Source organism: Daldinia vernicosa (assembly GCF_022497035.1).
Source record: "Daldinia vernicosa strain CBS 139.73 unplaced genomic scaffold F5Y00scaffold_42, whole genome shotgun sequence".
In the NCBI taxonomy this organism is placed as follows: domain Eukaryota; kingdom Fungi; phylum Ascomycota; class Sordariomycetes; order Xylariales; family Hypoxylaceae; genus Daldinia; species Daldinia vernicosa.
The window spans coordinates 269,842-296,236 of NW_025953958.1; the positions used below are offsets into that span (position 1 = coordinate 269,842).

At 47.3% G+C, this 26,395-nt stretch overlaps 11 protein-coding genes and 1 non-coding gene across 12 annotated transcripts; 5 read left to right on the forward strand and 7 right to left on the reverse strand.

Annotated features, from left to right (window-relative positions):
- Window positions 1-2,011: 2,011 nt before the first annotated feature.
- On the forward strand, window positions 2,012-3,715 carry F5Y00DRAFT_254556 (putative allantoate permease of the major facilitator superfamily; the record flags this gene model as incomplete). Its single annotated transcript, XM_048010179.1, has 3 exons — window positions 2,012-2,221; window positions 2,293-2,395; window positions 2,454-3,715. 3 exons carry the CDS (start codon window positions 2,012-2,014, stop codon window positions 3,713-3,715), a joined length of 1,575 nt encoding a protein of 524 aa, XP_047862558.1.
- A 1,079-nt stretch (window positions 3,716-4,794) lies between these two features.
- F5Y00DRAFT_t121 lies at window positions 4,795-4,866 on the forward strand. The gene has a single exon. It is a non-coding gene; the product is annotated as a tRNA-Met (tRNA).
- Window positions 4,867-5,632: 766 nt separating this feature from the next.
- Window positions 5,633-6,554, forward strand: F5Y00DRAFT_264441 (uncharacterized protein; the record flags this gene model as incomplete). The annotated part of the gene is made up of 3 exons (XM_048011661.1): window positions 5,633-5,881; window positions 5,962-6,205; window positions 6,346-6,554. 3 exons carry the CDS (start codon window positions 5,633-5,635, stop codon window positions 6,552-6,554), a joined length of 702 nt encoding a protein of 233 aa, XP_047862559.1.
- Window positions 6,320-8,930, reverse strand: F5Y00DRAFT_141853 (dicarboxylic amino acid permease). The gene is made up of 4 exons (XM_048004372.1): window positions 7,748-8,930; window positions 7,172-7,691; window positions 7,004-7,115; window positions 6,320-6,930 (listed from the first exon to the last, which is right to left on the reverse strand). The coding sequence occupies exons 1-4, from the start codon at window positions 8,624-8,626 to the stop codon at window positions 6,753-6,755; spliced, it is 1,689 nt and encodes a 562-aa protein (XP_047862560.1). The 5' UTR covers window positions 8,627-8,930; the 3' UTR covers window positions 6,320-6,752.
- A 1,293-nt stretch (window positions 8,931-10,223) lies between these two features.
- On the reverse strand, window positions 10,224-11,472 carry F5Y00DRAFT_243638 (uncharacterized protein). The gene is made up of 2 exons (XM_048008708.1): window positions 10,351-11,472; window positions 10,224-10,261 (listed from the first exon to the last, which is right to left on the reverse strand). The coding sequence occupies exon 1, from the start codon at window positions 10,915-10,917 to the stop codon at window positions 10,492-10,494; it is 426 nt and encodes a 141-aa protein (XP_047862561.1). The 5' UTR covers window positions 10,918-11,472; the 3' UTR covers window positions 10,224-10,261; window positions 10,351-10,491.
- Window positions 11,473-11,617: 145 nt separating this feature from the next.
- F5Y00DRAFT_243640 (Adaptor protein complex sigma subunit) lies at window positions 11,618-12,556 on the forward strand. The gene is made up of 2 exons (XM_048008709.1): window positions 11,618-11,849; window positions 11,960-12,556. The coding sequence occupies exons 1-2, from the start codon at window positions 11,781-11,783 to the stop codon at window positions 12,455-12,457; spliced, it is 567 nt and encodes a 188-aa protein (XP_047862562.1). The 5' UTR covers window positions 11,618-11,780; the 3' UTR covers window positions 12,458-12,556.
- On the reverse strand, window positions 12,557-13,316 carry F5Y00DRAFT_243641 (uncharacterized protein). The gene is made up of 3 exons (XM_048008710.1): window positions 12,978-13,316; window positions 12,853-12,914; window positions 12,557-12,789 (listed from the first exon to the last, which is right to left on the reverse strand). Exons 1-3 carry the CDS (start codon window positions 13,231-13,233, stop codon window positions 12,691-12,693), a joined length of 417 nt encoding a protein of 138 aa, XP_047862563.1. The 5' UTR covers window positions 13,234-13,316; the 3' UTR covers window positions 12,557-12,690.
- Window positions 13,317-13,479: 163 nt separating this feature from the next.
- Window positions 13,480-16,463, reverse strand: F5Y00DRAFT_243642 (uncharacterized protein). Its single transcript, XM_048008711.1, has 2 exons — window positions 15,716-16,463; window positions 13,480-15,653 (listed from the first exon to the last, which is right to left on the reverse strand). Exons 1-2 carry the CDS (start codon window positions 15,858-15,860, stop codon window positions 14,014-14,016), a joined length of 1,785 nt encoding a protein of 594 aa, XP_047862564.1. The 5' UTR covers window positions 15,861-16,463; the 3' UTR covers window positions 13,480-14,013.
- A 406-nt stretch (window positions 16,464-16,869) lies between these two features.
- F5Y00DRAFT_243644 (putative sugar transporter) lies at window positions 16,870-19,835 on the reverse strand. The gene is made up of 4 exons (XM_048008712.1): window positions 18,559-19,835; window positions 18,293-18,477; window positions 17,964-18,174; window positions 16,870-17,875 (listed from the first exon to the last, which is right to left on the reverse strand). Exons 1-4 carry the CDS (start codon window positions 19,437-19,439, stop codon window positions 17,602-17,604), a joined length of 1,551 nt encoding a protein of 516 aa, XP_047862565.1. The 5' UTR covers window positions 19,440-19,835; the 3' UTR covers window positions 16,870-17,601.
- Window positions 19,836-20,655: 820 nt separating this feature from the next.
- On the reverse strand, window positions 20,656-23,762 carry F5Y00DRAFT_243649 (ABC transporter transmembrane region 2-domain-containing protein). Its single transcript, XM_048008713.1, has 3 exons — window positions 22,944-23,762; window positions 22,676-22,891; window positions 20,656-22,621 (listed from the first exon to the last, which is right to left on the reverse strand). The coding sequence occupies exons 1-3, from the start codon at window positions 23,448-23,450 to the stop codon at window positions 21,215-21,217; spliced, it is 2,130 nt and encodes a 709-aa protein (XP_047862566.1). The 5' UTR covers window positions 23,451-23,762; the 3' UTR covers window positions 20,656-21,214.
- Window positions 23,763-24,196: 434 nt separating this feature from the next.
- Window positions 24,197-24,532, forward strand: F5Y00DRAFT_264449 (zf-CSL-domain-containing protein; the record flags this gene model as incomplete). Its single annotated transcript, XM_048011662.1, has 2 exons — window positions 24,197-24,397; window positions 24,458-24,532. The coding sequence occupies 2 exons, from the start codon at window positions 24,197-24,199 to the stop codon at window positions 24,530-24,532; spliced, it is 276 nt and encodes a 91-aa protein (XP_047862567.1).
- A 480-nt stretch (window positions 24,533-25,012) lies between these two features.
- Window positions 25,013-25,535, reverse strand: F5Y00DRAFT_141965 (uncharacterized protein). The gene is made up of 2 exons (XM_048004373.1): window positions 25,322-25,535; window positions 25,013-25,253 (listed from the first exon to the last, which is right to left on the reverse strand). Exons 1-2 carry the CDS (start codon window positions 25,437-25,439, stop codon window positions 25,105-25,107), a joined length of 267 nt encoding a protein of 88 aa, XP_047862568.1. The 5' UTR covers window positions 25,440-25,535; the 3' UTR covers window positions 25,013-25,104.
- Between the last annotated feature and the right edge of the window lie 860 nt (window positions 25,536-26,395).

The following is a 26,395-nucleotide window of genomic DNA, read 5'->3' on the forward strand; positions in this document are numbered from 1 at the left end:
AAGTTATACAAACCCATCTCCATTATTCTGGAAGACAATGATTGATCATCTAGTTATACGATTAGGTAGGTATATTGCTTTACAAGATTTTACTCATAGTCCAAAGTGAAATTCTCGGACACGGTCACGTCTAGTTAAACTTACTTGATATCCCCCTCTATATCACTAGCTGTCTAACTTGATGTGATTCAACAATAAAAGTGACGCTATTGTGCTCCAAAGTGGTTTCGATTAGATTACCTACCGTTTTACCTAGTCTCAAGGGTTGCAGGTGTCATTGGCGACGCCGCAGCTTGAGATGTTTCTGTACTTTGATATCGATGGCACCGCTACTAGGTATAAGGCAAAGTAAAACAAAAAGAATCGCCACTTGTCGAGACAGTCTAGGTGCTCTCTTCTTTCTACTCAGCCGTCTCTGGCCTCGCCAATATCAGAGTCAAGTTCGGTGCGAGTCTTAAACGGCAGCCTACGCCTAGAACAAGACGATTGTTACTCAACGTACCAAGAGCACTTGAGGTATTCTGTAACTAAGACATAAGCTCCCGTGTTTTTTTTTTTTTTTTTAATCGAGCAACATCGTTCTTTTCGTAGGTGATCCGTCTCAGTGACATAAAGGAGTTAAAAGCAAACCAAAGATGATCGGATCATATAGTTAAACATGTTTTCGGGGGACGCCGCTCGGCGATTGGGATTATCAGCGTAGCTATGGCAATACTAAATATCAACGTAAAGTGACATGTTTAAGGCCGGAAAATTTAGACGCCTCAAATAAGTTTAAGTATGGGGAATGTAGAATCCATGTCTTAACTAATAAGATGACTATAGGTAGGCCATGCCGTCTAACGCTACGTAGCGCAGAATCATTTAACCCCTTTTCAAATGAGAACTACTGTATGTGCTGAAAACACGATAACTTCAAAGCTATTGAATTGGGACAGAATACTTTTTATACTCATCCTAGATCCATTAATTTCTACTGTTGTTAGATAATCTTAAACCCTGTCAGATCGTCTTTGGTAGTTGCTGGCTAACGAACTAATACTTGTGCGTCTTTTCACTTGTAAACCAATTTGGAGTCATATACTATGAGATATAATGAGGGACATATCATAAATGGTTGACCGATAACAGTATGAACAAAAGTTATTTAAATAGAGTAGATACTGGGCATAAAGGAAGCTCATCTGGAGTTTAGACATTTGCTATGTAAGCTATAAGCAACATGGCCCTTGGATACTCGCGGGACTAGCTGTTCACCAACATGTAGAAGGTTCTCAAATAGGTACATATGTAGTTTATAACCCGTGTATTTATAATTAAGAGCTAAGCTCGTTGCTAAAATTACAAAGCGAGGAGATAATACACTATTATATAATCCCATTCTGGCCTCCCATTCTAGCCAGAGTGGTATACATACCATTTTAGCCGCTAAAATAACAAGGGGTACTAATATGCTGAAGACAAGCAATTATGACAGCGTGACAATCAAAATATATATCGTGAGGACAACAGAGCTATACTACGGGCCCAAAAGCATTGTCATTATATTAATATCATGAATAGGCCTTAGGACTTCAACACTGATACATGGCGACGGGAACAGGAATAATAAGGGGCATCCCATCGGACTCCCCAAAGTAGGTATGCCGGATACAAATCTATACGGACAGGGTATCAAACCGGAACATACGTTTAGTTATCTATAAATCATACCCATGGATTGTCTCTTTTATAGTTAGACGTGATTACGTGCTCGCTCCTCAGCTCTCAAGAAAGATAGATAGGATATCAAAAGCGAAGGATTAGCCAATAGAGACGATTTAGTGTATATGACACAATTGGATCACACCATATGCAACTCGAATGTCACCATGCAAGGCCTTAGCCTTAATCCTCATCAAGTTAATCCAACGTACAACAATCCTCATATTTAAAGCAACGCATTGTACCTATCCCAAGACACGCGCAGAAACAATGCGTACACCAACCAACGCCACCCGTCCCGTCCGCCATGGATGCTACAAAGGAGGCTCAATCTACCACCCACCGTCGACCCGCCCCCAAGACGGTGGCTGAGAAATACGCGGACGTCACCCTGCGCTTGATCGAGGACCACGGGGACGAATTCGGGCCCCTGACGCCCGAAAAGGAAAAGGCGTTGCAGCGGAAACTATACCGCAATATCATGATTCTGATATCCGCTATCAACATCATCTTATTCGTAAGTCGCTTGCTTGACCCTATATTATATTATTAGGAACTGGTGGGCTCATGTTCTCGCTTTGGCTTTAGATCGACAAGTCTACGCTGGGATATGCTGCTATTCTGGGGCTTTTCGAGGAGACTGGAATCACAAAAGATGAATATAATAACTTGAACACCTTTTTCTACGTCGGTATGTAGTGTATATTCCGTAGAGACGCTATACCGACATTATGACCTAATTCTCGCAGGGTATCTTGCAGCCCAGTGGCCTGGGCACTATCTTTTACAGAAGCTTCCGTTTGGCAGATTCGTCGCCTCGATCATATTTCTCTGGGCCGTTATTATTTTCCTTCACTGCGTAGCGACCAAGTACGCCGGACTGGTTGTTCTCCGCCTCGCCCTCGGCGCCGTTGAAGCAGTTGTCGTCCCCGCCATGGAAATCACCATCGGGATGTTCTTCAACCGTGAGGAGCAAGCTTTTCTGCAACCAATCTTTTGGGTCACTTGTCAGGGTGCTCCCATCGTGGCCGGATTTATATCCTACGGCCTGCTGTGGAGCAAGAGCTCTGTGCTGCCTTGGAAGTTATTTATGATAACCACGGGCGGCTTGACACTCTTACTCGCCATCTGGACCTGGTTCTGTTATCCCAACAATCCTGCCGAGGCCCGGTTCCTCACCTTGGAGGAGAAAATCCAAGTTATACAGCGGGTACACGGGTCTAGTCAGAGTTCCATCGAACAGAAGCAATTCAAGAAGGCTCAACTTATCGAGACTCTGAAGGATCCCGTCTCATGGCTATTTGCGCTCCAAGCATTTACGTTGATGTACTCAAACAATCTTACATACGGCCAGCAGAATCTCCTGACCACCTCTCTCGGCGTCTCCAGCCTCGGCTCGACGTTAGTTGCGGTAGCAGGTGGCGGCTTTGGGGTGGTTCTTTGTATCGTCGCTGCTATAGCACTGAAGTGGCATCCGCGAAATTTTGCGGTGCACAGCTTGATCTGGTGTATTCCCGCCGTGGCAGGCGGAATCGGGATGGTGGCTATCCCGTGGGATAGGAAACTAGCATTGCTAACGTGTCTGCTGCTGGCGGGGCATACGTACGGTATCACGTACATCATCGCGCTCGGCTGGACAACATCGTCTGCAGCAGGCTACACCAAGAAGCTGACACGGAACGTCATGTTTATGATCGGCTACAGCGTCGGCAACCTCGTGTCGCCGCAGATATGGGTCCCCGTCGCAGCGCCCCGGTACTACGGCGCTTGGATCTCTATGATTGTCGTCAGCTGGGTCGGCACGCCGGCCATCCTATTCGTCATCCACTTCATTCTGGCGCGCAGGAACGCAGAGCGGGAAAGATGGATCGCGGAGTTTAGCGAAGAGGAAAGGGAAGCTGGCCGCGTCGAACAATATGATTCGGACGGGCAGGTCGTTACGAGAAAGGTGGACATTGCTATGCTGGATCTGACGGATATGGAAAACAAATTCTTCATATACCCGTTATAGTCTCGATTTTAAGGGGCGTCAGACCTGTATTATCCGCATAGCATGTTCTTATTCACGAGAGCACGATTTTCGTCGAAATACGTACTTGAATAGGATCTGGTCCACGTCACTTGCAAATGCGCGTTCTGAGATTCGTACTTTTTGCCGCCGCCAGTATGATATCAACCGTGGTTTTATGGCACGAAATTCTAGACGTCCGTCCGAACGTTCGCCTCGACCGTCCCCTCTGGTCATTTTACGTATAACCGCGCTAGTTTTAAGTACAATACCAGAGAGCTTCTCATCCTGTACTAATGTAATATTGTCTTGTCAGGAGGTGCGGTACGAGCACCAAATTTGGATATTTCAAAAAGCGCGACGCTAGCGTTTATTTACCTCTGACTACAAGCCAGAGGGAATTGTTCCCGTATATATCTCTATGAAGCTTCGGAGTTACTGGATAGATCTTATGATAAGAATGGAAATAGGTACCTGGATAAGTCATGACCGAGAAGATCTGAGCAGCAACATTTGCAGTCCTGTTGTAGGTAGAATTATTACCTCGCGCCTATAGATGCGATCGATAATTGTGTAATTAACCTTGTTAATAGATTTATCTTCTAGGAGAGGTCTATTTATTTGTCAAAACAAAACAGAACAGGAATGCTACGCGCAGGCACAGCACCACTCATAAGATGCAGAACAAAGGCTATTTCCCAGCAGCAGTGGCTTTTAGCAAACTTTCCGTATATTCGTTGCACACGGATTTAAACAAACTGAAGATATCTAGAAAAGATGCAAGCTGTCTTTGCGGCGTAAAAGTTCCTTGATGGAGCTATTATAGGAGAGGAGCGCAATGGACAAAGACGAGCAGAGATGTACGGGATAGCCCTAAAAAACAGAACAATATAAGTCCCAAGGCGCAGATAGTTAATTAAATCGTAGAAAGAAGTTTACAATAAACATCTAGGTTAATAATTTCACGGCTTATGAATGTGAGATAATTGGGTGGGTGCGACAAGCAACGTTATAAGTGGTAATACGGTTGCTGACATTCATTCATCCAAGAGATATCAAACTTCTCAAAGTGTCTTTCAAAAAGCTCCATGGCGCAGCGGAAGCGCGCCGGGCTCATAACCCGGAGGTCCTCCGATCGAAACGGAGTGGAGCTAGACATTTCTTTTTTTTAGCATTTACTTTTCTTTTGCTTCTCTCTCTTTTTTTTCTCTCCTTGTGAAAATTTTCACTTCTTGTGCTAAGTTCGTGATGGTACATTGACCCTTGTCTAGGATGGATTTTAGTTTGGGTAACTTTGTCGGAGTAGCTGGCTAGCTTACAAGATACAAGACTGCTAGTTTAAATGAACAACGACAACATTTCTTGTCATTTATAACGGACTCTATATTTGGTTTAGCTATCGTCTAAATATTATAGATTCAGTAATAGGATTAAATTGCCCTAAAAATCATAGTAAAATATATGCCTGTGCTCTGCAAGCGCACCCCTTTCTACTAGGTTAGGCGCTTCAGCATCATTACGAACAATACGGATATCCCTCAACAAAAAATTGCAAGTTAGATACCTATGTTTTAAAAATGGAATAGTAGGTAATGAATGATGATGAACTGCCGAAAAATGTATTGAGAGACTTTACATCGGGATCCTCATTGGCTACACCAAATTAGCCGTTTAAGGGGGTAGATTGCCACAGAGGAGCCATGTCTTTAGGTACCTGGATATTATATATTAGGTACAACGACCCGAAGAAGACTTCTTATCAGATGTTCCTCCATGTAGGTCTGTAAGTACCTAGGTAAATATATTAGGGGTCTGCCTCGATCTGGACAAGCAATCCGAAGCTCGTTCTATGTTGTACCTAGCTGTCAAGGCAAACGATACTCTTGTTTTGACGTTGATCGTAAAGGAAGGTATAAAGATATGGGCAGTTTTCGAAACATCTTCGCCAAAGTGGCAATAGGTCTAGCTCTAACAAATGCCACTTTTGCTGCTTCAAACGTGACGGCAGTACCTCTCACGGAGGGCTGCGCAGCATATCCCGGATACGACGACGCGACCGGCATCGCGGGACCTCTACACGTCGTAGCCGACTCGACAGGCAAGGAGCTCGACGGCTACCGATTCATTCCCAAGTTCGCGATCGCCGTCGGCGGTGGTAGCTGGGGTTTCGTATGAATGCGTTTTCTTAATGTCTGGTTTTGTGCTAAGGATAATGGAGGGCAATGGCTAATGCCAGAATATCAATATAGATGGTGATACCAACCGCCGAGAACGGAACGGCTGACGCCGACGAGACGCCTTTCCGCTGTGGCGATGGTACGCTCCAGGCTCACTTGAATGTGGGTATCGAGGGTGACCGGTGGCAGACTCTCATCGCGGCTGGGACACCTGCCGAGTCCGTCTTTGGGTTTGGCCTCCCGGATCTGCCTGATCCTAATTACCGCCTTGAGATTTGGTATATCTACCTAGGATCTCCAGTCGTCAAAGCCTCGCGTGAATGCTAATGTGTGTTTAGTGCGTTACGAGAATCTATTTCACAGACCCCTTTCCTGCTAATTTAGATATAACGAACTCTGCATGTCTATATCGAATACAAATCTTAACGTAGGTATAACGACGCTGATATGTTCTAGATTCACACGTCATAGACGGAGAAGTGCAGCCAGGCGTGTTTCTAGGAGCTGTCAATGTGACGACCTGGGGTTTCAACTACCAGAACAACACCGAAGCGGGCGAATACTATTTCTTGAGATTATTGGGTCCCAACAGCAATAACTTGGCGACGGGGAAGCCGCTGAATCCGGGTGAATTTACTGGATATATCAAGATTACCGCAGCCTGAACTGGTATTCAGGGGTAAATAGGTTACGCTGCGGGTTTGATGGAATCTGCGTAGGTAGCCGATTGAATGGGCTCTCCTTAGTCTGAAAATGTCGGGTCGAGTAAGGAGAAGCAAGAGTGCATTGAAGGTATGGACGGAATGAAGAAATTATAGTGGTCTATTCGATTTAGTCTATAGTGAAGCCGTACCGCCAAAACATCAATCCCAGAGCCAAGAGATCGCGCGCTTCCAGCCTCCCGACTTCTCCTGAGGTTCATCGGGATACTGATCTGCCTGTAAAATGGCATCATCGAGTGGTATGCTCTTTAGCGACGCAACCCTAGTTTTCTTAACATACTTATATATCAGATACGCACAAAGCACGAGCGGCATGTCCCTGAGTAACTGTTAGCATAGGTAGATCTACCAGCGTTATAAATACCATAGATGTGTCAAGGGATAATACGTACAAGTAGGCCGAGATAAAGCCGCTGGCGTCCCAGTTTCCTGCGGTGAAGACCTCAAAACCACCTGTTAACAATATAATGATACACATGATGAGAGCAAAAATCGACGTGTAATCTATACGGGCGGTCAGCATATTACTCATTCAATATCTTTGAATACACCAAACTCACAAGACCACCAGTTATGCCATGGTAGCCGCGAAACTGGGATACCCTGCTTCGCCACGGCTAACTTGAGCCGAATGTGATTAATTAAGATCGTGATCCATGACACAAGGATGCTGGCCGCCGTCAGGTCGACGAGGTACCAGAACACAGTCAGCGCGCTCGAGTCTAGGCTCAGGAAGCTGAGAAACATGAACGCGGTGTAGAACAGCACGCAGGCGTAAGGGGTGCCCCAGGATGTGGTCCGTAGGAACACGCGAGGAGCCTGTCCTTTCAGAGCTAAGGCGTACAACACACGCGTGCCGGATAGTAGGGTTTGGTTTGAGGACGACCAGGCTGATGTAATAACGATGGCATTGACGACACTGGGAATGGCGCTAATGCCGGCGGCTGAAGCTGCAATAACGAACGGGCTCTGAGCGGCGGTCCCTGAGGAATCGTTTAGTCGGTCGTCATCGCTGGCTACTAGCAAACCAACTACGAAGATGGCTAACATATAAAACAGCAGCACACGGATGAACACACGCTACACCCAAAAATAATTAGCTGCTGTGTTGGCTCTACTCTTAATAATCTAAATACCTTGCAAGCACGCGGGATGGCTTTTGCCGGGTTCCTTAGTTCAGCCGCAGGCATGGCGATAGACTCGACGCCTGCGAAGGAGAAAACAGCGCTAGCTAGGACGCTCCAAAAGCCCAGAAAGCGGCCGAGGTTTCCGGAGGCGATATGTTCAACAAACGGGCCCGGGTCGCGCCAGTACTTGAAGCCGGTGGCTGGGATTCCGGGGATACCACCGGCAGCAACGATGATATCGAAAATGATGAGGAAGACGATGAGCAGGACCTTGAGCAGGGCAAACACGAACTCAACCTCACCGAAGACGCGCACGAAGGAGATTCCCACGATGAAGGTCAGCACGATAAAGCTCATGATGTAGGCCGCCGGGTGCACATCCTCGGTCCAGAAGGTGAACAGCACACATATGGCCGTAAGTTCGCTCGGGATCGACAGCGCCGCGCCGTATACCAGGTTCCAACCCACGGCAAATCCGAGCGCCGGATCTACAAGGAATTCGGCGTGTCGAACGAAGGAACCCGTCACAGGCAGGAGGGCGGCCACCTCGCCTAGTGCAAACGTCACGGCGCACACGATAAGTCCGACGATAGCGTAACCCAGCAGAGCTCCGAGCGGGCCGGCCGTCTGTATAGCACCTCCGAGCCCCAAGAAGAGTCCGGTACCAATAGCGCCGGCAATAGCTATCATGGAAAGATGTCGCTGGCCAAGACCACGCGACAGCGAGCGGGCCTCGGTAGCGGTGACCAAGTCAGCATCGTGGTCGTCGCGATACGCATCAAGGACATCCTCGTGCACGATCCCGTTTTCAAAGCCCATATCTGAAGAATCTGAAGACGACGACCTCTGGACTCGACGCGACTCAGCGAGAAGCGGCTCGGTGCTCATGGCGAACGAAAAGGAGGAAGACGGTTACGATAGTTAAAAACCGGACGAACGAAACAAACGATGAAGGATTCCCCAAGGCGACACCGATGGAAACTTCAGATGGCACAGGATTTACAAGAAGGGGTTAGCGCCGAGGGGATGTATGTACGGTACGGCTTTTCCGATAGAAAAAAAAAGGATCAGCCGAGACAAAACCACATGTGCGTGCGTTATTGCGCCATACCGGGCTGTCATGTAACCATTTCGATAAAAGCTGATGCCAGATAGGTACTGCAGCTTACATTTCTATGTTAGGTATTGTACATGGGAAGTTAGGTGGTTTGATATGGGGAACGAACAGTGCTAACAAAATAAGCTTAGGATTCCGGCTAGCGGCATAGTACCTATCTCTTTTGGGAGATACACGCGTGGGGGGGATTAGCAAGGGGTGGAACGAATTAGATGGGCGGGATTGTAGTTGATGTAATCCACTGTTAAGGTTGTATTACCGCATGTACGTACGGGATACATGGTATAGCATTGAGCAGGAAGCTAAAAATAAATTGCAATTGCTGCAAGGACGGGTTAATTGCCTGCTCTGATATCAATTACATGGAAGAGTTGTAGAAAATGCCTAACTAGCTACTATGATGATTAATTGAAAGTTGGTATTAAATACGTTGCGAGCTGACATACGGATATTGAAAGACATCAAACCAAGCTTGGTGTCGAACGAACGAATAAAACTGTTTGTCGTAAACAAGTTGATTCATTTATGAACTATAATGAAACCTGCAGGATTTCAAGGTACAACCCTCTCAAATTCGTTTTAGATGTTTGAGTTTTCCTTGGAAAATATTGTCTTTGTGTCGCTTGGATGGTACAAGCTGATAATTAATACTTGAGTGTCGACCAAGACCACATCGGAATCGCTGTCGTCAAAAGGAAACACATAGGATAGATAATTATGTCCCCAAGTATTGGCGGGATATATGTATACACACAATTCTTAAAGTGCTATATTTCAAGTCCCTTTGAAATCCCAATTCAACGTAAGTGGAATGTATAACATGAGTCACGCCGACGACACCTAAGGATATAAGAAAGCGTTCCTCAAAAACCTAAGAACTGGGCCTATTGTCCTTTAATTATCATTGTCTTGGCTACCTAGATAAATATGCCCGACTTCGACATTCTCGATATATCAGAATGAATCATACTGGCTCATCTCTTGGCAAACACGAAAGAAACCCACCATTCCCCCTAAACTCTATATACACTAGTAGCGAAGTGGGACTACCCCCTAGAAAGTGCAGCTAGCTATACTCATTATGAATCACTCTCACTCATAATGAACAATTCTCAACTCATCCTGAACCACTCTTACCGATCCATGAGCCACCCTCGCTCATCATGAATAACTTCAACTCATCTCCACTCACCATGAGCCCATTCTTACTTATAATGAAGCACTTTCTTCTCGTCGTGAATAACTAAAAACTCATATGCCATCAATAGTGATGTGTCCATCGTAAATTATTCGTAGGAGGATAAATAGACGCGATGGCGATGCTATCTTGTATATAGAATTTTAGTTAGAATATGAATACAATTCAACCTTTAATGAAGCCTGTGCTCTACAAATAAGACTATGTGGTATGCTAGAATCTATATCCCCGCCTACCTGTCCATGCTCTATTCCAAGATGACAATCACGTTCCCTCAACTGACACACTATTCTGCAGTCCTTCTACGGGACAAAAAAAAACATCACATGGGGAAAAGAACGAGTCGACATCGTCTGAGAAGAAGAACAATTTCCAATTTGTTATTAACGCTATCTAAAAACCTCAAGACACACACATATATATTTGTCCGACTATTCGCTAACTTGCATCTCCCCTCCTAGAGTTCAGCTGCAGCATGCTTCGCAGAGTAGCCGTCTCAGCCTCCTGACGAGCGAGGCGAAGCCGCAACTCATCCCGCTCCTCCTTGACGCTGCGAAGTTCCGTCTCCAGCTCGCTGATGCGGTCGATCCGCTTCTGCCGATACTTGCGAGCCGCGGCGTTGTTGCGCTGGCGCTTGAGAGCCGTGACCGCGTCTACACGCGGCGAGTGGCTCTGCGACTTGGCAGGCTGGCTTGGGCCGGAAGAAGATTCTGGCATATCTGGCGGTGAGACAGACGGGTTTGGGTTTTCAGCGTCTGATTGCGACGAGATGTGAGAACCTGTGGGTAGATTGAATAGAAGATCTGGACTGAGTTCACAGCTAGGTAGTGTGTTTGAAGCTATTTTAACTGTTAGCATACGCATACGAGATAGAATAGGATAGGCGTAGAGAGCCGACTGACCGTTCAGCTGTCCGTTGCACTCTTCATTTTGAAAAACGATAGAGTTCCCTGCCCCCTCGAAAAGGGGGAGGGACCACTCGGCACCATTTATACTGTCATTCTCTAAACCCAGGGACCAATTTCCAACTAGAGGCTCGACCGAGCCCTCCAATGACGGGAAGAAATCCGCCGGCCCTAAGGCGGAATTCTCCCAATCAAAGGAATTATGTTGATTTGGAGAGAGGGACTCCCTGGCACGGCGGACAGTATCCGACGTAGGAGAGCCTGACGCATTGTGCAGCGATGAAGGTAATTGCTGCCATGACGATATGGTAAGGTAACCTCGTCTCGGATCTAGAGTGATTTTATATACGCCGTCCTTCGAGCGAACGGCGGAGCGTAGTCCCAATCAGAATGGGAATAAAAGAAGATGAAGTTGGAGAGGGGAAAATCTCTCGGGGTCTTTCCTGGATTACGGCTGCTCTTTTAAAATAAGTACAGAAGTACGTACAGAACTCATCGGACGATGATATCAAAAGTGGTCCGTGCATAAGAATACCGTAGTAATAATTTAAAGTCTTGGCTTAAGTTGTCTTAGTCAGGGACTAAAAGGATCGGCACCTCCGTATCTGCACAATTGCACAGCCATCAAGCCTTAAGCTAAAAGATTCGGCAGGATATTGCGGATATCGAGATATCGAGGCGGTCAATTAAGTCAGCACATAACCCCACTAACTTACATATGCTTCACATCTTCACATGCTTCATTTCACTTTATTATGTATTACATGTATCTTTAATGCTTATTGACATTAACTCCTCCACACGCTACGACTGCGGCCCGCCATGATAAACGCAGTTCTGGTCTTTAACGGCCAGGGCCAACCAAGGCTGACCAAGTTCTATACTCAGCTAGTATGCCATACCATACCATACCATCTGCTTGCAATCCTACCCTACCAAGAAGCCCCGATCCCCCCCCCCCCCCAGACATACTCGATCGACCCTAACAATCTTACCTGCAGGAAACCAGCATCCAGCAGCGCCTCATCTCCGAGATCTTCACACTAGTTTCGAACCGCCCGGACGGAGCCTGCAACTTCCTCCCCCTACCCCCCCTCCTCGCCGCGTCCGGAACCTCGCACTCCGCCTCGGAGCCTCACAACGACGTGCCCTCGCTCGTCACCTACCGCCACTACGCCACCCTCTACTTCATCATCATATCTACGTCGACCGAGTCGCCCCTGGCCCTGCTCGACCTGATCCAGGTGTACGTCGAGTCGCTCGACAAGCTGTTCGAGAACGTCTGCGAGCTCGACCTCATCTTCAACTTCGAGACCCTCCACGCCGCCCTGAGCGAGATGATCGTCGGCGGCGTCGTCATCGAGACGAACCTCGACCGCATAGTCGCCGGCGTGCGCGCCCAAGGCACCATCGCAAAGCGGCCGGTCAACGAGTCTAGGGGCACGGGACTGGGCGCCGGGTTAGGCGTGGGGGGACATTTCGTATGGCCCGGCAGGTGATTCCCGCGCAATACGTAGGTATGCATCGACACGGTGTCTGGAGTTTTTGTAGGTTTACGGATTGGGACAAGCATTTTATCAGATCAGAGAAGCATCGTCTTTTAATAATAGAATAAGTATCCCGACTTTATACGGGGGTGCAAATGACATCGAGCGGGTATTCCTAACCACCATTCCCCAAACTCCAACCATGCAATGTGAGGCTCGTAATATATAGAGGTGATATATATATTTTACTTGGAATTTGTAATGACTGCTATATCGGGAGTTCGTCGTTCGTGTCTCTGCTCGGGAGAGAATGCGCCGAGTACGTCCCAGAAACTGTTCCTTAGCTGGATGTATTGGTTAGATCATATAGGTAGTTCACAGTGATGAAGGTAGAATATTTGGCATACCCCTTGGAACGGCTGGTTCTCCATCTGCCAGTCCATAAACAAAACCGAATAAATCACGAGAGCTACAGTAGAAACGTAGTGTTAATCCGGGTCCTCATAAGTTGAAACCCAGCCGTTAGACTTACAAGTTACGCTAAATAGCTGCGCCAATTTAACGAACTTATCCCACCGCGGCCGCGCAGTCGCAAGCTTTACCCTCCGCTTGTAGCGCCGTTCGAACCGGAACTGTTCCTTCTGGGAGAGCTTGGAGAAATCTGGCGGCCAGATCTTCTTGGGTTTGTATGGACTAATATAGGCCTCTGCTAAAGGCGTCCTTGTCGCACTCCTCAGTCCAGGAGGTATAGGCCCTCCCGCCATCCTTCGTACCAGGGTTGCAAACATTGTGGGCTAATGTTCTTCTGTTTCGACGACTGGTTTTGATATGCGCCGCGACAAAGTTCGGATCTCTTAACCGGGGCTTTAGGTATTTTCTGAAGTGTGGCTTTCTTGGAAACTGCACAGCCCCTCAACCTAGGTAGGAAATCATTAGCCACAATCCATTACCCTTAGCCCTTCTTGTGTTAAGATGGTATATAGAATGAATTATAAAATCTTACATCTGCTTTACAAACCAGGTTCTTAAGTTGGAATGGCTATTCCAAAGAGAGTCACTGAAAGAATTGTAATATTCCAACTTGCCATAATCTCCTCGATTCAAGTGTACGCGCTAAATATAACAGTACCGATTGCATAGTCAACTATCATCGAGCAACATTTCCAGCTTCACTTTTCATACTCTGCTAAACTCATATCATACCTAAGTAGAATATCAACAACGATGCCCACCGACTGGTGAAAGCATATGTATTCAGATAAAGCTGAGAGTTGGCTCGAAACCATTGTATAGTATAGGTCGTATATCCGCCATACCTTATCACGGCTCCTGAGTAAGCCCTTATTTGCCAATGACTGATTCAACGCTGGCTTGCTAGAACGCAACATGATTTTCAAAGCACTGATCCTACGTACGCCCCTGGTATCTCATGCAGGCCGGTCTATATTTTATTCCTCCCGACGGTTTCGTTAACTTTTGGCATCCAGCCGTTGCCCATAATCTACCCCATTACGCTTGCCATTACCATTAGGATTATGGTCCGAGTTCGTAATAACATCGAATAGCGATTAGTACGTTCGTTCCCAGGAGGTCCACCAAACTCCGACATTGGCCGCTACGACGAGGTCCAGCATCTTGAGGCCTTCGTCAAACACGATCAGCTTCCCCATCTTAGCTCTCTTTCCTCTGTTACCGCCGCCTGCTTTCTCTCTGCCTAGACTCATGTCGAGGTGCCAATCTCCGTCTTCATCGTACTCGAGGCCGTGGAAAACCTTGTTGAATTGGCTCTGTATCTGATCTCTAGCCCTGACACCTCCTTCGGTAGATCGCTTCTCGGCAAACAACTCGCTGCTAGGTAAATTGAACCTCAGATCGCTGATTGGTTGCCCTCTGGTTTTGTGGCCTTTGTTCCCGGACTCGTTGCCGTCTACAAGAGGGTTGAAAACGCCGCCGCCATACGTGGGTAGGATATGATTACACACGAGACTCCGTCCAGCGTTTCCGGTTACGAATTCGCAGCGGCCACCCCACGGGCTATAGAATACGTAACCGCGTGGCTTGAGACCCGGTGCGGGTTGAGTAATGACGGGGGCATCGCCGCCATCAAAGTCTCTGCCGAACGATGTAACAGACCCCTGGCTACTGTGACGACCGTGTTGAGTTTGAATGGTAGGTAAACCTAACCGTTCTTCTTCCGAACGACTGCGATGATGATTGAACTTTTCGCGCAAGTTAGTGGCGAAGGATTTTGAGTACGCCATCATGACTTGACGTTCAAAGGTATTCGAGGTCTTGTTAGATCCAAGAAACTCGGTTCGCTGTAGCCGCGATCCGGACGATGCGCTTCCAGGACGTATATCAAGGCTAGATCTTATATCTGTCGGTGGGTGGGTGGGCATGCCGCGAAACTTAGCATAGCCGGATGTCTCCAAGTGTATGCTGATCGAAGGAGATGGCTGGTAATACTTGTCGTCGCTGATGAGCTCTGGGTTATCCAGTTGAAATGATGCTACCTTCCCAACGTTCCATTGTTGCCCCGAACTCGGGTCTCTTCTTATGAGAGTTAATGAAAACGGAGTGAAAGGCCTAGTTGGCGATTTAGGCGAAGGTGATCGACCGTTACCATGTGGAGAAGCATACTGATCAGTAAGTTGTTGTAATGTTGGTTGCTCGTTAGGTCGTGGTGGTAATTGAGGAGGTTGATCGATATTTGACCCAGCTTGATAATCGGGCAATTGATTATAGACTGGCACCGGCGGTAGGCTTTTCTCGTAAGGGTCTAAATTACCTTGTCTTGGCCCTAGAGGTTTTCGTTGGATGGGACTCATTGGTGTTGCGAATTGGGATGGTGGGGGCCGTTCGGATAAAGGAGCGGATGAACCAGGTTGTTGGGCTGCAGTTCGGGGCGGAAGCTGCACCGAGCCGGCACCGGGCTGGTTCTCCTTTCCGGATGGAGGTAACTGCACGTTTTCATCTACTCGCGACGAGGCAAGACTTGAGGACCCCGGTACGGGTTTCCTATGGATCTGATTACCCGACCTCGAGCTCTCCCCGCTCGTTCTAGGAGACGTTGAAGGCATGGGCTGGCCGGGAGGAGAGATAAGGGCCTCCTCCTCGGGGGTATTCAGATGGACATAGTAAAAAGAGCTGGCTACATCTTCTGCCGTAACGTTCTTAACCTGTGGCTTCAAGGTTGAGAGAATGATGTCTAGGCTGGATGTTAGAACAGAACTACAAGATTGGTTCGAATTATGTGCTATCTAGGCCTACCCCTCGTGCCGGGTACTCTCGAAATATACAGAGTGATCGGATTTTGCCTTTCTTCAGTTGGCTTTTTCGGATACTGAGGCGGATTGGAAGCCAAATAATTAAGCGAGGCTAGCGAACGTGCCTCGACTTGCTCTTCCATGGTCATGGTTAGTGTGGTGTGTGATGTGTGATTCGGCGAACCGCTCTGAATTGTATGCGAATGCGAATAAATGGACTAATAGAAGAATTTCCGCCTATAGACGTAAATTATCCTGTTACGGTGAGGGCAATTGACAGGGATGAATAAAGAAAGTGAAGTGCCTCTCCGGGAGGTGAAAATAATGCTCTGAAATGCTGCGAGAGCCCGGTGCAGTGAAGTTTATTTGATCGAGCCACCTCGTGCCGAGGAGCCTTGAGTAGAGTTTGTCTGTCGACTCTCAAGGTTCAACCATGGGGTTGTGTTGAATCTAAATATAAATATAAATAGAAACTCGGTGAGAGGCTGAGATATTGCTGTGTACTTGTATCGTAGTATTTATGCGATCCGATTATCCGAAACAACAGGAATTATACTTATGAAGGTCGTCGGGTGGTGGAGGCAAAGCATAAACCGAATTATTTAATGCGTCAGCGTTGGGGCTGAGTTGCTTGAGTTTGGCTGAGTTTTTTTGTCAAGTTCAAGTTCAAAAATAGGCCGAAACGTTCTGGGTGTTGACTTTCGTGATGCTTTCCTGCCTTTCCTCCTTTCTTTCGCTCTTGCCCTCTTTACGCTGGGTAGCTGCTTAAATCGCTTAGATCAGGCACCACCCAACCAACTGGGACCCCGCTAACAAAAGCGCTTAGCAAACACCTCTGTTGCTGCATATACGCGTAAATCGTGTACATATTAATGGGTATAGGGGTATCTTAGCAGCTTGGCTGCTCAGCTGGCATTTCATTCTCCAATTGTCGCACATGTGCAATGACGACTTAATCATTGCCACGAGCTGCCAGCGCATCCAATTAACATACATTAGGTACCTAATCTGTTATCATCCTCTAGCCACATGCGTTTCTACGTACAATCATATGGACTCCTACCTAGAAATAAAAAAATAGATTGGCGTTAATATGTATAGTGAGAAAATAGTCTGTCTAGCCGCTAAGCCCCAAGAAAATGGGGGTCGCGAGCCCTGCGGGGTTTCTTTTGATCTCAAGTTCATCTCAAGTTCTACCCCAAGGTCTTAAACAATCTGATACTACCTTTTATACAAATTCGTACGATGTAGTAATTACATAATTTACAGCAATAAAATCAATTTCTATTACGGACGAGCCTATTATACAATCCGAAAAGGAAATATCAGTGGGGCGAGTCTGTGGAATATTATAGGCCTCAAGAACGTCTGAATAGCCTCATGTGCGCCGAAAGTGGTGAATCCGCAGAACACAGGCTATGTGACTTTTTGGCCGCTCTAACGAGTAAAATAAGCCAGGAATACTAGAATAAACAACATAAGTTACTAGTAGAAATTCCAAGACCTAATAATAACTTACGACATTGACTAAAGAATCTCTAGGCTACAATATCCCGCATAAGCCAGCGTCGTGTTTGCTCAACCAGGCAGCAAATTTGACATGACATGTGATAGTCTTTTCCGTCTAGGCCTCTATTTAAACAAGACAGATCAACACAATACATTTTACAACATGTCTCTATACGATCACCATATATGCTCACTCGTGCTTATCCAACAAAACGTAATGCTATTCTGCGTTTCTACCTACGCAAAAAAGTTTATTCCCAAAAAACGTATACTTCATAGATTCATATCATCCTGGTTCATAAAGTCCGCTCCGACCCAGTTTATCCAATATGCCCCAGCCTAGGAATCACCGATAGCCAAGAGGGGGGAGGAGAAGAAAGTCTAGCCTTCAGAGTGGTCAAGCTTGGTCTTCTCCGTGAGCGACGACGGCAGCGCACCAGCACGGCGTAGCTGCTTCTCGAACCGGACGGTCCGCAACGCGGACGGCGAGTCCTTGAACATGAGGTCAATCTCTTCGAGGCTACGTCCCATGGTCTCGGGGAATAGGAAGTAGACGGAGACGGGCACGCAGGCGGCGATGACGGCAAATACGATGTAGTACTGCCAACCGATGCTATAGATGGCGACGGGGGTGACCATGGCGACTAGGAAGTTCCTATATCCGACATGTCAGTATATATCATCCGATCATCGACTTGGCACGCATGAAGGCCAAGAGGACCAAGAACCATGGAAGGACTTACCAGGCCCAATGGTTGGCTGTCGAGATCGAGCTCATGGCCATGCGCAGCCGGAGTGGGGCGACTTCGGTGCAGTACAAGAAATTGGCGCCAAGGAACCCGATGGGGACGAACATGTTGTACAGATAAATAAAGCAGCCTGCGGCGATCTGCGAGGCTCTGTTGGACGTGGGGAACGATGTTGCAACCGCGAGTGCTATCATGCAGCACGACACTTCAACGACAACAAGTCAGCAATCGCCTCTCTTACCGAGAAATTCGGGGAACGAGACATGTTCGTAGAAGCAATAACTTCTAAGGTAACTAGGTTAAAAAGGGAGAAGAGAACTTACTGCCAGCACCGCTCACGATGAAAACAGCGCGTCGCCCAAAGCGATCGATAGCTATGAAGGCTAGAAACGACGACAGGAACTTCCAAGTCAAGGCACCAGCAGAAAGGATACGAGACAACTCGCTGCTTAAGCCAAGGTTCTCTTGAAAGAGGATCGGCGCGTATACGCTGATAAGATTGCTTCCACTGCGCGAATTTCTGTCAGCTTCTTTCCATCACATTGCCGGCTCTCGGTCTTTGGGAGGGAGATGAATATATGCTACGTACGACATCTGCTGGTAAAACTGCAAGAGGATGCAAAGCCCAAATCGGTACGCTAGTTTGTCTTCGCCCATCTTGAAGATTTGGCTTAGCTTAGCGCCGCCGTCGGCCGAGAGCTCGAGAGAAAGTTCAATACCCTCAATCTCGGCACTGACCTCGGGCGCATCCTGCGGAAGACCTCGGAGGATGGAGAGATTCTCGCGGGCCAGCTCGCTCTTGTTCGTCATGAGAAGCCAACGGGGCGACTCTGGGAACATGTAGATAGAGCATACAAGCACTAGCGAAAAGACGCACGCGATGGCGATAGGCGGGCGCCATGTGACGGGCCCAGTTTTCAATTCAAAGAAGCCCAGGTTAATCCAGGACTCGAGAACATAACCGAGGCAAATAAAGAGACCATCCAGCACGACGTGGCGACCACGGTTCTTCGCACCGGCAGTTTCGCTCTGCCATACGGGGACGAGGGAGCTGAGCTGTCCGACGCCGAGACCTACGACAACTCTACCGACGATAAATTGCGGTAGACCAAAGGAAGACGCCTCGAGGATCTCGCCGACTAAGGTGCAGAGACCAGCGAAGAAGATGACATTGCGGCGGCCAAAGCGATCACCCGTGTACGAACACGAGAGGGCGCCAAAGAGGGCGCCGATAACGAAAACAGCCACGACGAAACCCTGCAGCGTCGACTTCTCGCTTTTCTCCTCGGAGCCGACGGCGTGGACAGTGTCGATCTCGGGGAACGTTTTCACCCAATCGTTTTGGGTGATCAGACCGCCAATACCGGCCTGGTTGTACCCAAACAAGATGAAGGACGGAGCGACGATAAGAGCCGTCTGCAATCTGCTTAGGAGGTGGCCTTGAAGGCCGAAGTATTTTGAAGAGGTCATATTTCTAAGATCATATCATAGGGACGGGGTAGAGGGAAGAGGGAGGAGGAGGAGGAAGAGGAGGAGGGCGAAGAGGAGGAAGAAGGGGAGGTAAAGGTAAATAAAGGTAGCGGTAAAGGTAAAGGCGAGGGTAAAGGCAAAGGCAAAGGTAAAAAAGCCAAAGCTAAATCCACTACTACTATACTATCTATATGTATGTTGAGTCTATTGCGGGAATCGGAGATCTAAAGAACGAACCACCAAGGAAGGGTACATAGGTAATCCAGCAAGGGGAAATATTTGATTCGGAGATACCTGATAGGTATACGCACTCACTCACCCACTCACTACGTACATACAGTTCGTAATCAGAAACTAGAAATCAGCCACTCGTCCCTCCCTACCCTTCCCCCTCCCCCCCAACGTTCGGCTTCTCGTTGATTGCGGAGCCCCATGGGACCGAAAGAGCGAGAGAGAGCAGAGCAAAAAAAAAAAAAGAAGGGTTCCCATGTCGGAGTACCTAGGTAGGTAATTCTGGGGCCACTCATTCAAGGGGGTCACTGCTGCAAAAGCACAGATGATCTAAACTCTTGAGGGGGAAGATGCGACAACATGACATAGTTTATCTTTATCGTACGCATCTCGTTGGTAAGAATCATTATGATTGTCTCTTGTCCTATGAGACTTTAAAGCAAGGTTCGTCTCTCCGTCTTGTCATAGTGTAGTGTAGTATAGTGTAGGTGGTATTAGTGTATGTAGGTACACTTCACATGCATAGGCACGCTATGGTATCTGCGCGAGAGGGACCACCCCAGCATTTCGTATTATCGCCATTGATGCGGGTACGATGTACAACGGTTCCGGCATGTAGAAGCCGCGACTAGAACTTTTAGTACGCGGCTTTCGCTCGGTCTGGTGGATCCAAAATTTCAGGGTCGAGGCTTATTTCGGTTTTTTATACCCGGGTTTTGGGGATTACATATTCCGTACATATGTACCTGCACATACTGTGGTATCAGCATGCATATGTATATTCCGTATACCTATACGGAATATACTTACATAGGTAGGTATGTAAGTACATTGACTAGAGTATTACATATAGTAGTTACGTCCAACTAATAATATGTTTGCCCATACACATGTAAGTCTCCATGGTCTCCATGGTCTCCATGATTTGTCCAACTATAGAATATATTGATTGCATCAATGTAATTGCATCAATGTACATGCATTTCTCAGCCATCTTATTTTATTTTTCCTCCCTATCAAATGTCTCTCGCCCGCATATATGCACCTGACTACATGCATAATGCAACTCGGAAATAAAGGTCAACTTAAAGCGGTTCTAACCGGATTTTCGTTGTTTACTAATGTTGTTTTGTTTATTGTATGTATGAGCATCTCGCGACTGCGACTGCTAGCCTCATCATGAGATCCATGTCAATCCACTACTAGCTGATGAGGCTCGAGGGGTAAAGTGGGTAGACTACGTACAGTTTTTTTCCAACGTCCCACATAGATCATCTCACCATCTCTTAACTTGCTGACGAGGCGGGGACTCAACAGCCGGAGATCACATAGAGGCCAATTGATAAATCCCGCACGGCCCAAAATTCTGTAGTGGCGTTTGACAAAAATGCGGTGTCCGCAAGCTGATTGCCAAACATACCATGCTGATGGATCACTCGACCTAGATGGTCCCTGTATTTTTGTACACGAGGCTAACAATCCCATCTCTTCTCCTCCTTATATATGTACATCATATCCCTCCCCTCATTTCCATTTCCCCGCCGTTATTCGGCGGTCAACTCTCCAATTCTCCTCTCAATTTCCGGTACCTGTCTGAGTAATATATCCAGGTCCTCTTTTTCATCCTCGAGCTTCAATCTCCTCTCGGCGTCGAGCTTCGTGAACACATAGTTACCCTGTCCGTCGAATTGCAAGATCCTGCTGTGATACTGCCACAGGCTTCGCCGATGGCTAACCGTCATTAATGTAATTCCTAAAGCCTTCGCATTATCGTACATGACTTTCTCGGTCTCGAGCGTCACACTGCTCGTGCATTCGTCTAGGATCGCGTATCGCGGTTTGTGGTAGAAGAGACGGGCCATGGCTACACGCTGCTGCAGACCACCTGAGAGTACGTCGCGCCACTCTGCCTCCGCATCCCAGCCCTCGGGGTAAAGATCTACAAGATGCTCGAGGGAGAGGATCTTGAGGATATCTAGTAATTGGGCGTCAGTAACCCCGCGCGCACGAACACTTCGTAGACTATCCGGGTACGTGATTTGTTGGCGGAGGCTTCCCCGCGATAAGTATGGCCGTTGTGGAATGTAAAAAATATCTGTGAAGGGCGGTTTGTAGACGGTGCCACCATACACGGGCCAGAGGCCTCCTAGAATTCGGAACAGACTTGATTTCCCGCAACCGTTCGGACCAACGACGAGAAGATGATCACCTTGCTTAAGCGAAAATGACAACGCCTTTACGAGAACGTCTCCGTTAGGGGAGATAATCGGCACGTCGATGAATTCGATGTCCTTGCTCTCGACTACTTTCCCTCTGCCCTTCAATACTGCTGCGTTATCCTCAGTGCCCGAGCTAGATACTAGCTTCTTCTCGAAATGCCCGGCTTGGATATCATCCATAACGTCCAATAATGATGCAACACGTGACGTGTAACCGGCCAACTCCATGATTTCGCGGTAGGAAAACATTATCCGCCCAAAGGCATCTGATGCGCTGAGTAACATCCGCCTGTTGGTTACGAACGACTCTGTTCGGTCGCCCATGGTAGAAGTACCGGCTAGCTCTCCGGGTAGTTTGAAGAAGACGGGGACGCTGCAGAGTAGGAGGCCTAGAGCACCCCAGAAATATTTGATCACGAAATCCTCCATTACGCCGTGGTAGAATCGCCGCCGTAATATGTAGTTGACGTGTTTAATAAGCGTAAAATAGCCCTTGTCGAGAGTATCCTTTTCTGCTTCGTGGCCGTGGTAGAGTGCCACCTCTTCGGCGTGATCGATGAGTCTCGAATGTTGGAACCGGAACTCGCCTTCGAGCCGTGCTTCGTCTGCAACGTATTTCCCGAATGGAGGCGTTAGGGCGCGCATGACATTGGCTGAGAGCTGGACCAATAAGGACATAAACATGACGCCTTCGCCGCCAACACTTTTTGATAACGACCAAGTATAAATAGTCTAGCCCGTGTTAGTCTTCTATTACAAATGCCATGATACACAATAGGCTCTCACCATGTCCAGTATTGGTTTCGCTAGGTTGCTATATAGTTCGGCCAAACTGTTAGAAAAATTGGCAACATCGACTGCTATAAGCTGATCTGGGTTTTTTATCCGATCATCTAGTGCGGAGATTCCGTAGAACGTGAGCTGGGAGAGGTATTTGTCGTGGATGTACTGGGTTAATCGTGTTCGATAACTAAGAGACAGTTCGGCTTGGTGGTACGATAGCTATGATACTGTTAATTATCCCATCTAGTAGATTTAGGACTAAGCTTCTTACCATAGAATTTGTGAATGTCGCAGGAACAGCGATTAACATCCACCAGACAATTCTCGTGAGAAACTCCTTACCACTTCCTTTTACAAGTGCTTTTACGATCGCGCCATCCATCTCGGCAACTTTGAGACTAATAAGCGTCCGTACTACTAAGAAGAAACTGTGGCTAACGAGAAGCCGAGCTTCCTTGCTCCGCGCGCCGGGAACGACTATTTTAAGTAGTTTTAACAAGGACTTAAAGAACTCGCGGTTCAGCTCGACCTTTTTCTTCTTCGTCGTATCCTCACCGTCGCTCGAGGTTGTACCCGATCGTCGCTTAGCCGCTTCGCGTGCGGACGCAGCTTTCTGCTCGGAAATGGCATGTCGGACGCGGTTGACGAGTGCGACGAGGAGAGTAAGGTAGACGGCGCGTGAAATTCGGGTTCGATTACCGACGTACAACTTCGTCAAATGCGCAACAACACTCTTGATCGACCGATCGGGGAGAACAAGCTTGGATTGCACCGCCATGATGACCGATATGGGAGACGAAATGTTTAGTCTCTACGATACGAGACGAGGCGATGCGGATTTCCTTTAAAATTCCAAAACTTGTTGGCCCCAAAGTTAAACAGGAAATAGAATTCATCCCATAAAATCAAGATGGATATATAGGTCCGTGGGTTGAAATTACACAACTTGAAATATCGTTATTACATGGCCGCAGATGTGTTGTGAAGCGCATAGCTGACAACTTTGCCGAATCTCGTGCTATGAAGCTTACTTGAAGGGAAGCAACCTAAACATCCCTCGGCGGATGCGACCAATACCAGCGGGTTTGTCGGTTGAATTGTCTAATTGGTGACGTTCTTGCTTTAAGCATGTGATTAACCCCAGCCTTCCAGCGGGTTTCCCCAGCTGAAGTGGCTGCGGTTAGGCTAAAATAGGTGCTAGCGGCTAGTATCTTGCAGGTGGCTGCAATCCCCTTTGTGGCCAGCCGTTAGTGTGTCCACTGTCAGAGTGTGGGGGGTGAGACTCGGCTTATTGCATAAACTCAAAGCCGTGCTTATCCGATTCGTATGTATCTGAGAGCGGGGCTCAGATTTTTCTAAGACTTTTAATAGTAACAAGTTTCTACACTTTAATAGTAACAAATTTCTCTACGTTGAGATTACATAGTGGTTGCTTTACTAGAAGAGTCATCTATTCCGCTCTTCCCTTTTCGATTTATGAAAATCTAGTGCTATCTACGGATCAAATCAACAGAGGCTTTTACGATGGCTGGCGACGAAGAAATTGCGGTTTACGACGAAGTCGAGATAGAAGACATGACCTTTGATGAGACGCTACAGATTTATCACTATCCTTGCCCGTGTGGCGATCGATTCGAGATATCGCTCATGGACCTCCAAGACGAGGAGACGGACATTGCTGTTTGTCCAAGCTGTAGTTTAATGATACGGGTTATCTATGATCTGGTTCGTCTCACATTTCTCTCCTGCTGTCACAGCGAGTCCACATATTAACATGGCGCTCAGGATAACCTACCAAAGCCCGATTCCGACCCTCCGGCTCCTGAATCCTCTGAACATCAAGTACCTATCGCTGCCTAGTCAGTTTCGATTTGAAGGGAAATCGCATGATATGATACACAGCAGCATATAGTAGACACGAAAGCAACCAAGTGCCGAGCCGTGAATGGGTAACCGGAGCACAATGACACCTCACCTTTGTGAAGCTAGATCGCTTCGTGCTCGGTATGAGTAGACAGCAAAGACGAAATATTGCCACATTTCGCAGGCCTATCTACCAACAGAGATACGACCTATTAGTTCTACTCTACTTACCTTATACCCCGGGGAGCGGTGGTAATATTACATCTGCAAGATTGAAGATCTACTGGAACCCAAACTGCATCTTTCTGCAGTTTAAATCGGGCCACCGCATATTCAGTATGCAAGAAGTGCGATCTCAGACGATCGTCCTACTAGGTCAGATCTGATTCAATGTAGAAGTATTATTAATGTTTAAGAAGATGCAAACGTGGGGTATATCCAAAATGCGAACACCATCTATGCCAAAACGCTACCAGCGTATTGGAAGCAATCCCGGACCGTTCCAAAAATTCATGATCACGTCCCTAAACGCCAATGAAATGCTAGCCGACCCAACAACTCATTCCAGTTCATAATAGATACAACCCAGCGGCCGAGAAGACGATGAGACCCATAACGGAAGCTTTCTCCAACGCGGGCTTCTCCGCAGCTACGGTCGTCAGGGGCTTCGGAGGCTGTACGAGCGAATCGGTGGAGTTGACAAGAACAGGTGTGGAGGCTATCACGATTCTAGGGTCAGCGGCATTCTTCTTGGCGAGTAGGGTCGAAATCTAACGTGCTACCTACTCATTGAACCAGGCGCATCTTCGATTCTCATGCTTGTTGAATGCGCGATCACTCTTTGTTGAGCAGCAGCGAAAACGACTGGAAGCGTTGTAGCGGCAAATACGCTCGATAATCGCATCTTTGCTGAAGATGTTGTTTTCCGTATATTATGATTATATTATCATTCGAGCTCGATGCGGTTTTTTCGTTTCGTGTGTGATATGCACCGATAAGGTGGTGGTACAACCAGCGGAGGCGACGTAATGTTGAGCTGCCCGACAGCAGCGCATAGATAGAAGGAAATACTATGGCAGCTCCAATACTAATAAAAGATGCAGCTCATGCAGGCGAAATATATGGTGATTGTTCTCGTAAAGTGTAAAGCGGGAGATGAGCGGGGGAAGGTTTACACTTTACACTACATAGGGATAAGGGAAGCTGTCAAAGAGAAAGCCGGGCACATGGTGGTATGTTACTGGGTGTTGGACATGTGGATGCGTGGATGTGCGTGTGGATGTGTGGATGTGTGGACCCATCAAGGAAAGTTCAAGGCAGGGATATGTGAATTACGATACGAAACAAGATTTCCTGCAGATAGCTACTCATGTAGTGTTATGTATGCGTGATAAGTGACGAAAGAGATTGGTATTAAAACCTATTAAACCGACTTCTGAAACGCAACGTGCTCTCAATTCAAACGGAATCTGCCGTTTTCAGAAACATGAGGCTTGAGTTACGGGGACGGATTAATTGATTTATCGTGTCTTATGTTTGAAGCTGTTTGAGCCTACGTACCTACATTAGGTACATACTTGATCCTATACGCAAGGTAAAAGATCTATGTTAATAAGAGGTAGTTATGTGAAGAATACCTATCAATGCTACATACTTCAAATACGCATGCCGTATTCCGTAGTGGTGACAATTCTTCTCGGCCAAATCCACCTAGCCTTGCATGTAGATCCTCGACAAACAACCTTTTAGTCAGGAGTCAGCGCTGCATTAGAGAATTAGCTGCATTGATATCTGAGTCGGGTGAGCTCTTGGTTGGACTACCTGTAGGTACCTATCTAACGAGGAAAAAAAACATACGTC

Excerpts from the sequence above, each read along its gene's own strand:
- F5Y00DRAFT_141853 (XM_048004372.1), bottom strand. The coding sequence starts at position 8,626 with ATGAGCACCGAGCCGCTTCTCGCTGAGTCGCGTCGAGTCCAGAGGTCG. Across the intron at positions 7,116-7,171 it reads ATGGCATAACTGGTGGTCTT|ATTACACGTCGATTTTTGCT; the intron begins GTGAGTTTGGTG and ends CCGCCCGTATAG. Across the intron at positions 6,931-7,003 it reads GGCTTTATCTCGGCCTACTT|GGACATGCCGCTCGTGCTTT; the intron begins GTACGTATTATC and ends ACAGTTACTCAG.
- F5Y00DRAFT_243638 (XM_048008708.1), bottom strand. The coding sequence starts at position 10,917 with ATGCGTATGCTAACAGTTAAAATAGCTTCAAACACACTACCTAGCTGT.
- F5Y00DRAFT_243640 (XM_048008709.1), top strand. The coding sequence starts at position 11,781 with ATGATAAACGCAGTTCTGGTCTTTAACGGCCAGGGCCAACCAAGGCTG. Across the intron at positions 11,850-11,959 it reads CCAAGTTCTATACTCAGCTA|GAAACCAGCATCCAGCAGCG; the intron begins GTATGCCATACC and ends TCTTACCTGCAG.
- F5Y00DRAFT_243641 (XM_048008710.1), bottom strand. The coding sequence starts at position 13,233 with ATGTTTGCAACCCTGGTACGAAGGATGGCGGGAGGGCCTATACCTCCT. Across the intron at positions 12,915-12,977 it reads GCAGCTATTTAGCGTAACTT|CTCTCGTGATTTATTCGGTT; the intron begins GTAAGTCTAACG and ends TTTCTACTGTAG. Across the intron at positions 12,790-12,852 it reads AGAACCAGCCGTTCCAAGGG|CTAAGGAACAGTTTCTGGGA; the intron begins GTATGCCAAATA and ends CAATACATCCAG.
- F5Y00DRAFT_243642 (XM_048008711.1), bottom strand. The coding sequence starts at position 15,860 with ATGACCATGGAAGAGCAAGTCGAGGCACGTTCGCTAGCCTCGCTTAAT. Across the intron at positions 15,654-15,715 it reads GAGAGTACCCGGCACGAGGG|ACATCATTCTCTCAACCTTG; the intron begins GTAGGCCTAGAT and ends CATCCAGCCTAG.
- F5Y00DRAFT_243644 (XM_048008712.1), bottom strand. The coding sequence starts at position 19,439 with ATGACCTCTTCAAAATACTTCGGCCTTCAAGGCCACCTCCTAAGCAGA. Across the intron at positions 18,478-18,558 it reads CAGTTTTACCAGCAGATGTC|TGGAAGCAATCTTATCAGCG; the intron begins GTACGTAGCATA and ends AAATTCGCGCAG. Across the intron at positions 17,876-17,963 it reads ACAGCCAACCATTGGGCCTG|GAACTTCCTAGTCGCCATGG; the intron begins GTAAGTCCTTCC and ends TGTCGGATATAG.
- F5Y00DRAFT_243649 (XM_048008713.1), bottom strand. The coding sequence starts at position 23,450 with ATGGCGGTGCAATCCAAGCTTGTTCTCCCCGATCGGTCGATCAAGAGT. Across the intron at positions 22,892-22,943 it reads CGACATTCACAAATTCTATG|CTATCGTACCACCAAGCCGA; the intron begins GTAAGAAGCTTA and ends ACAGTATCATAG. Across the intron at positions 22,622-22,675 it reads CGAAACCAATACTGGACATG|ACTATTTATACTTGGTCGTT; the intron begins GTGAGAGCCTAT and ends AACACGGGCTAG.
- F5Y00DRAFT_141965 (XM_048004373.1), bottom strand. The coding sequence starts at position 25,439 with ATGCGATTATCGAGCGTATTTGCCGCTACAACGCTTCCAGTCGTTTTC. Across the intron at positions 25,254-25,321 it reads AGATGCGCCTGGTTCAATGA|CCTCCACACCTGTTCTTGTC; the intron begins GTAGGTAGCACG and ends GAATCGTGATAG.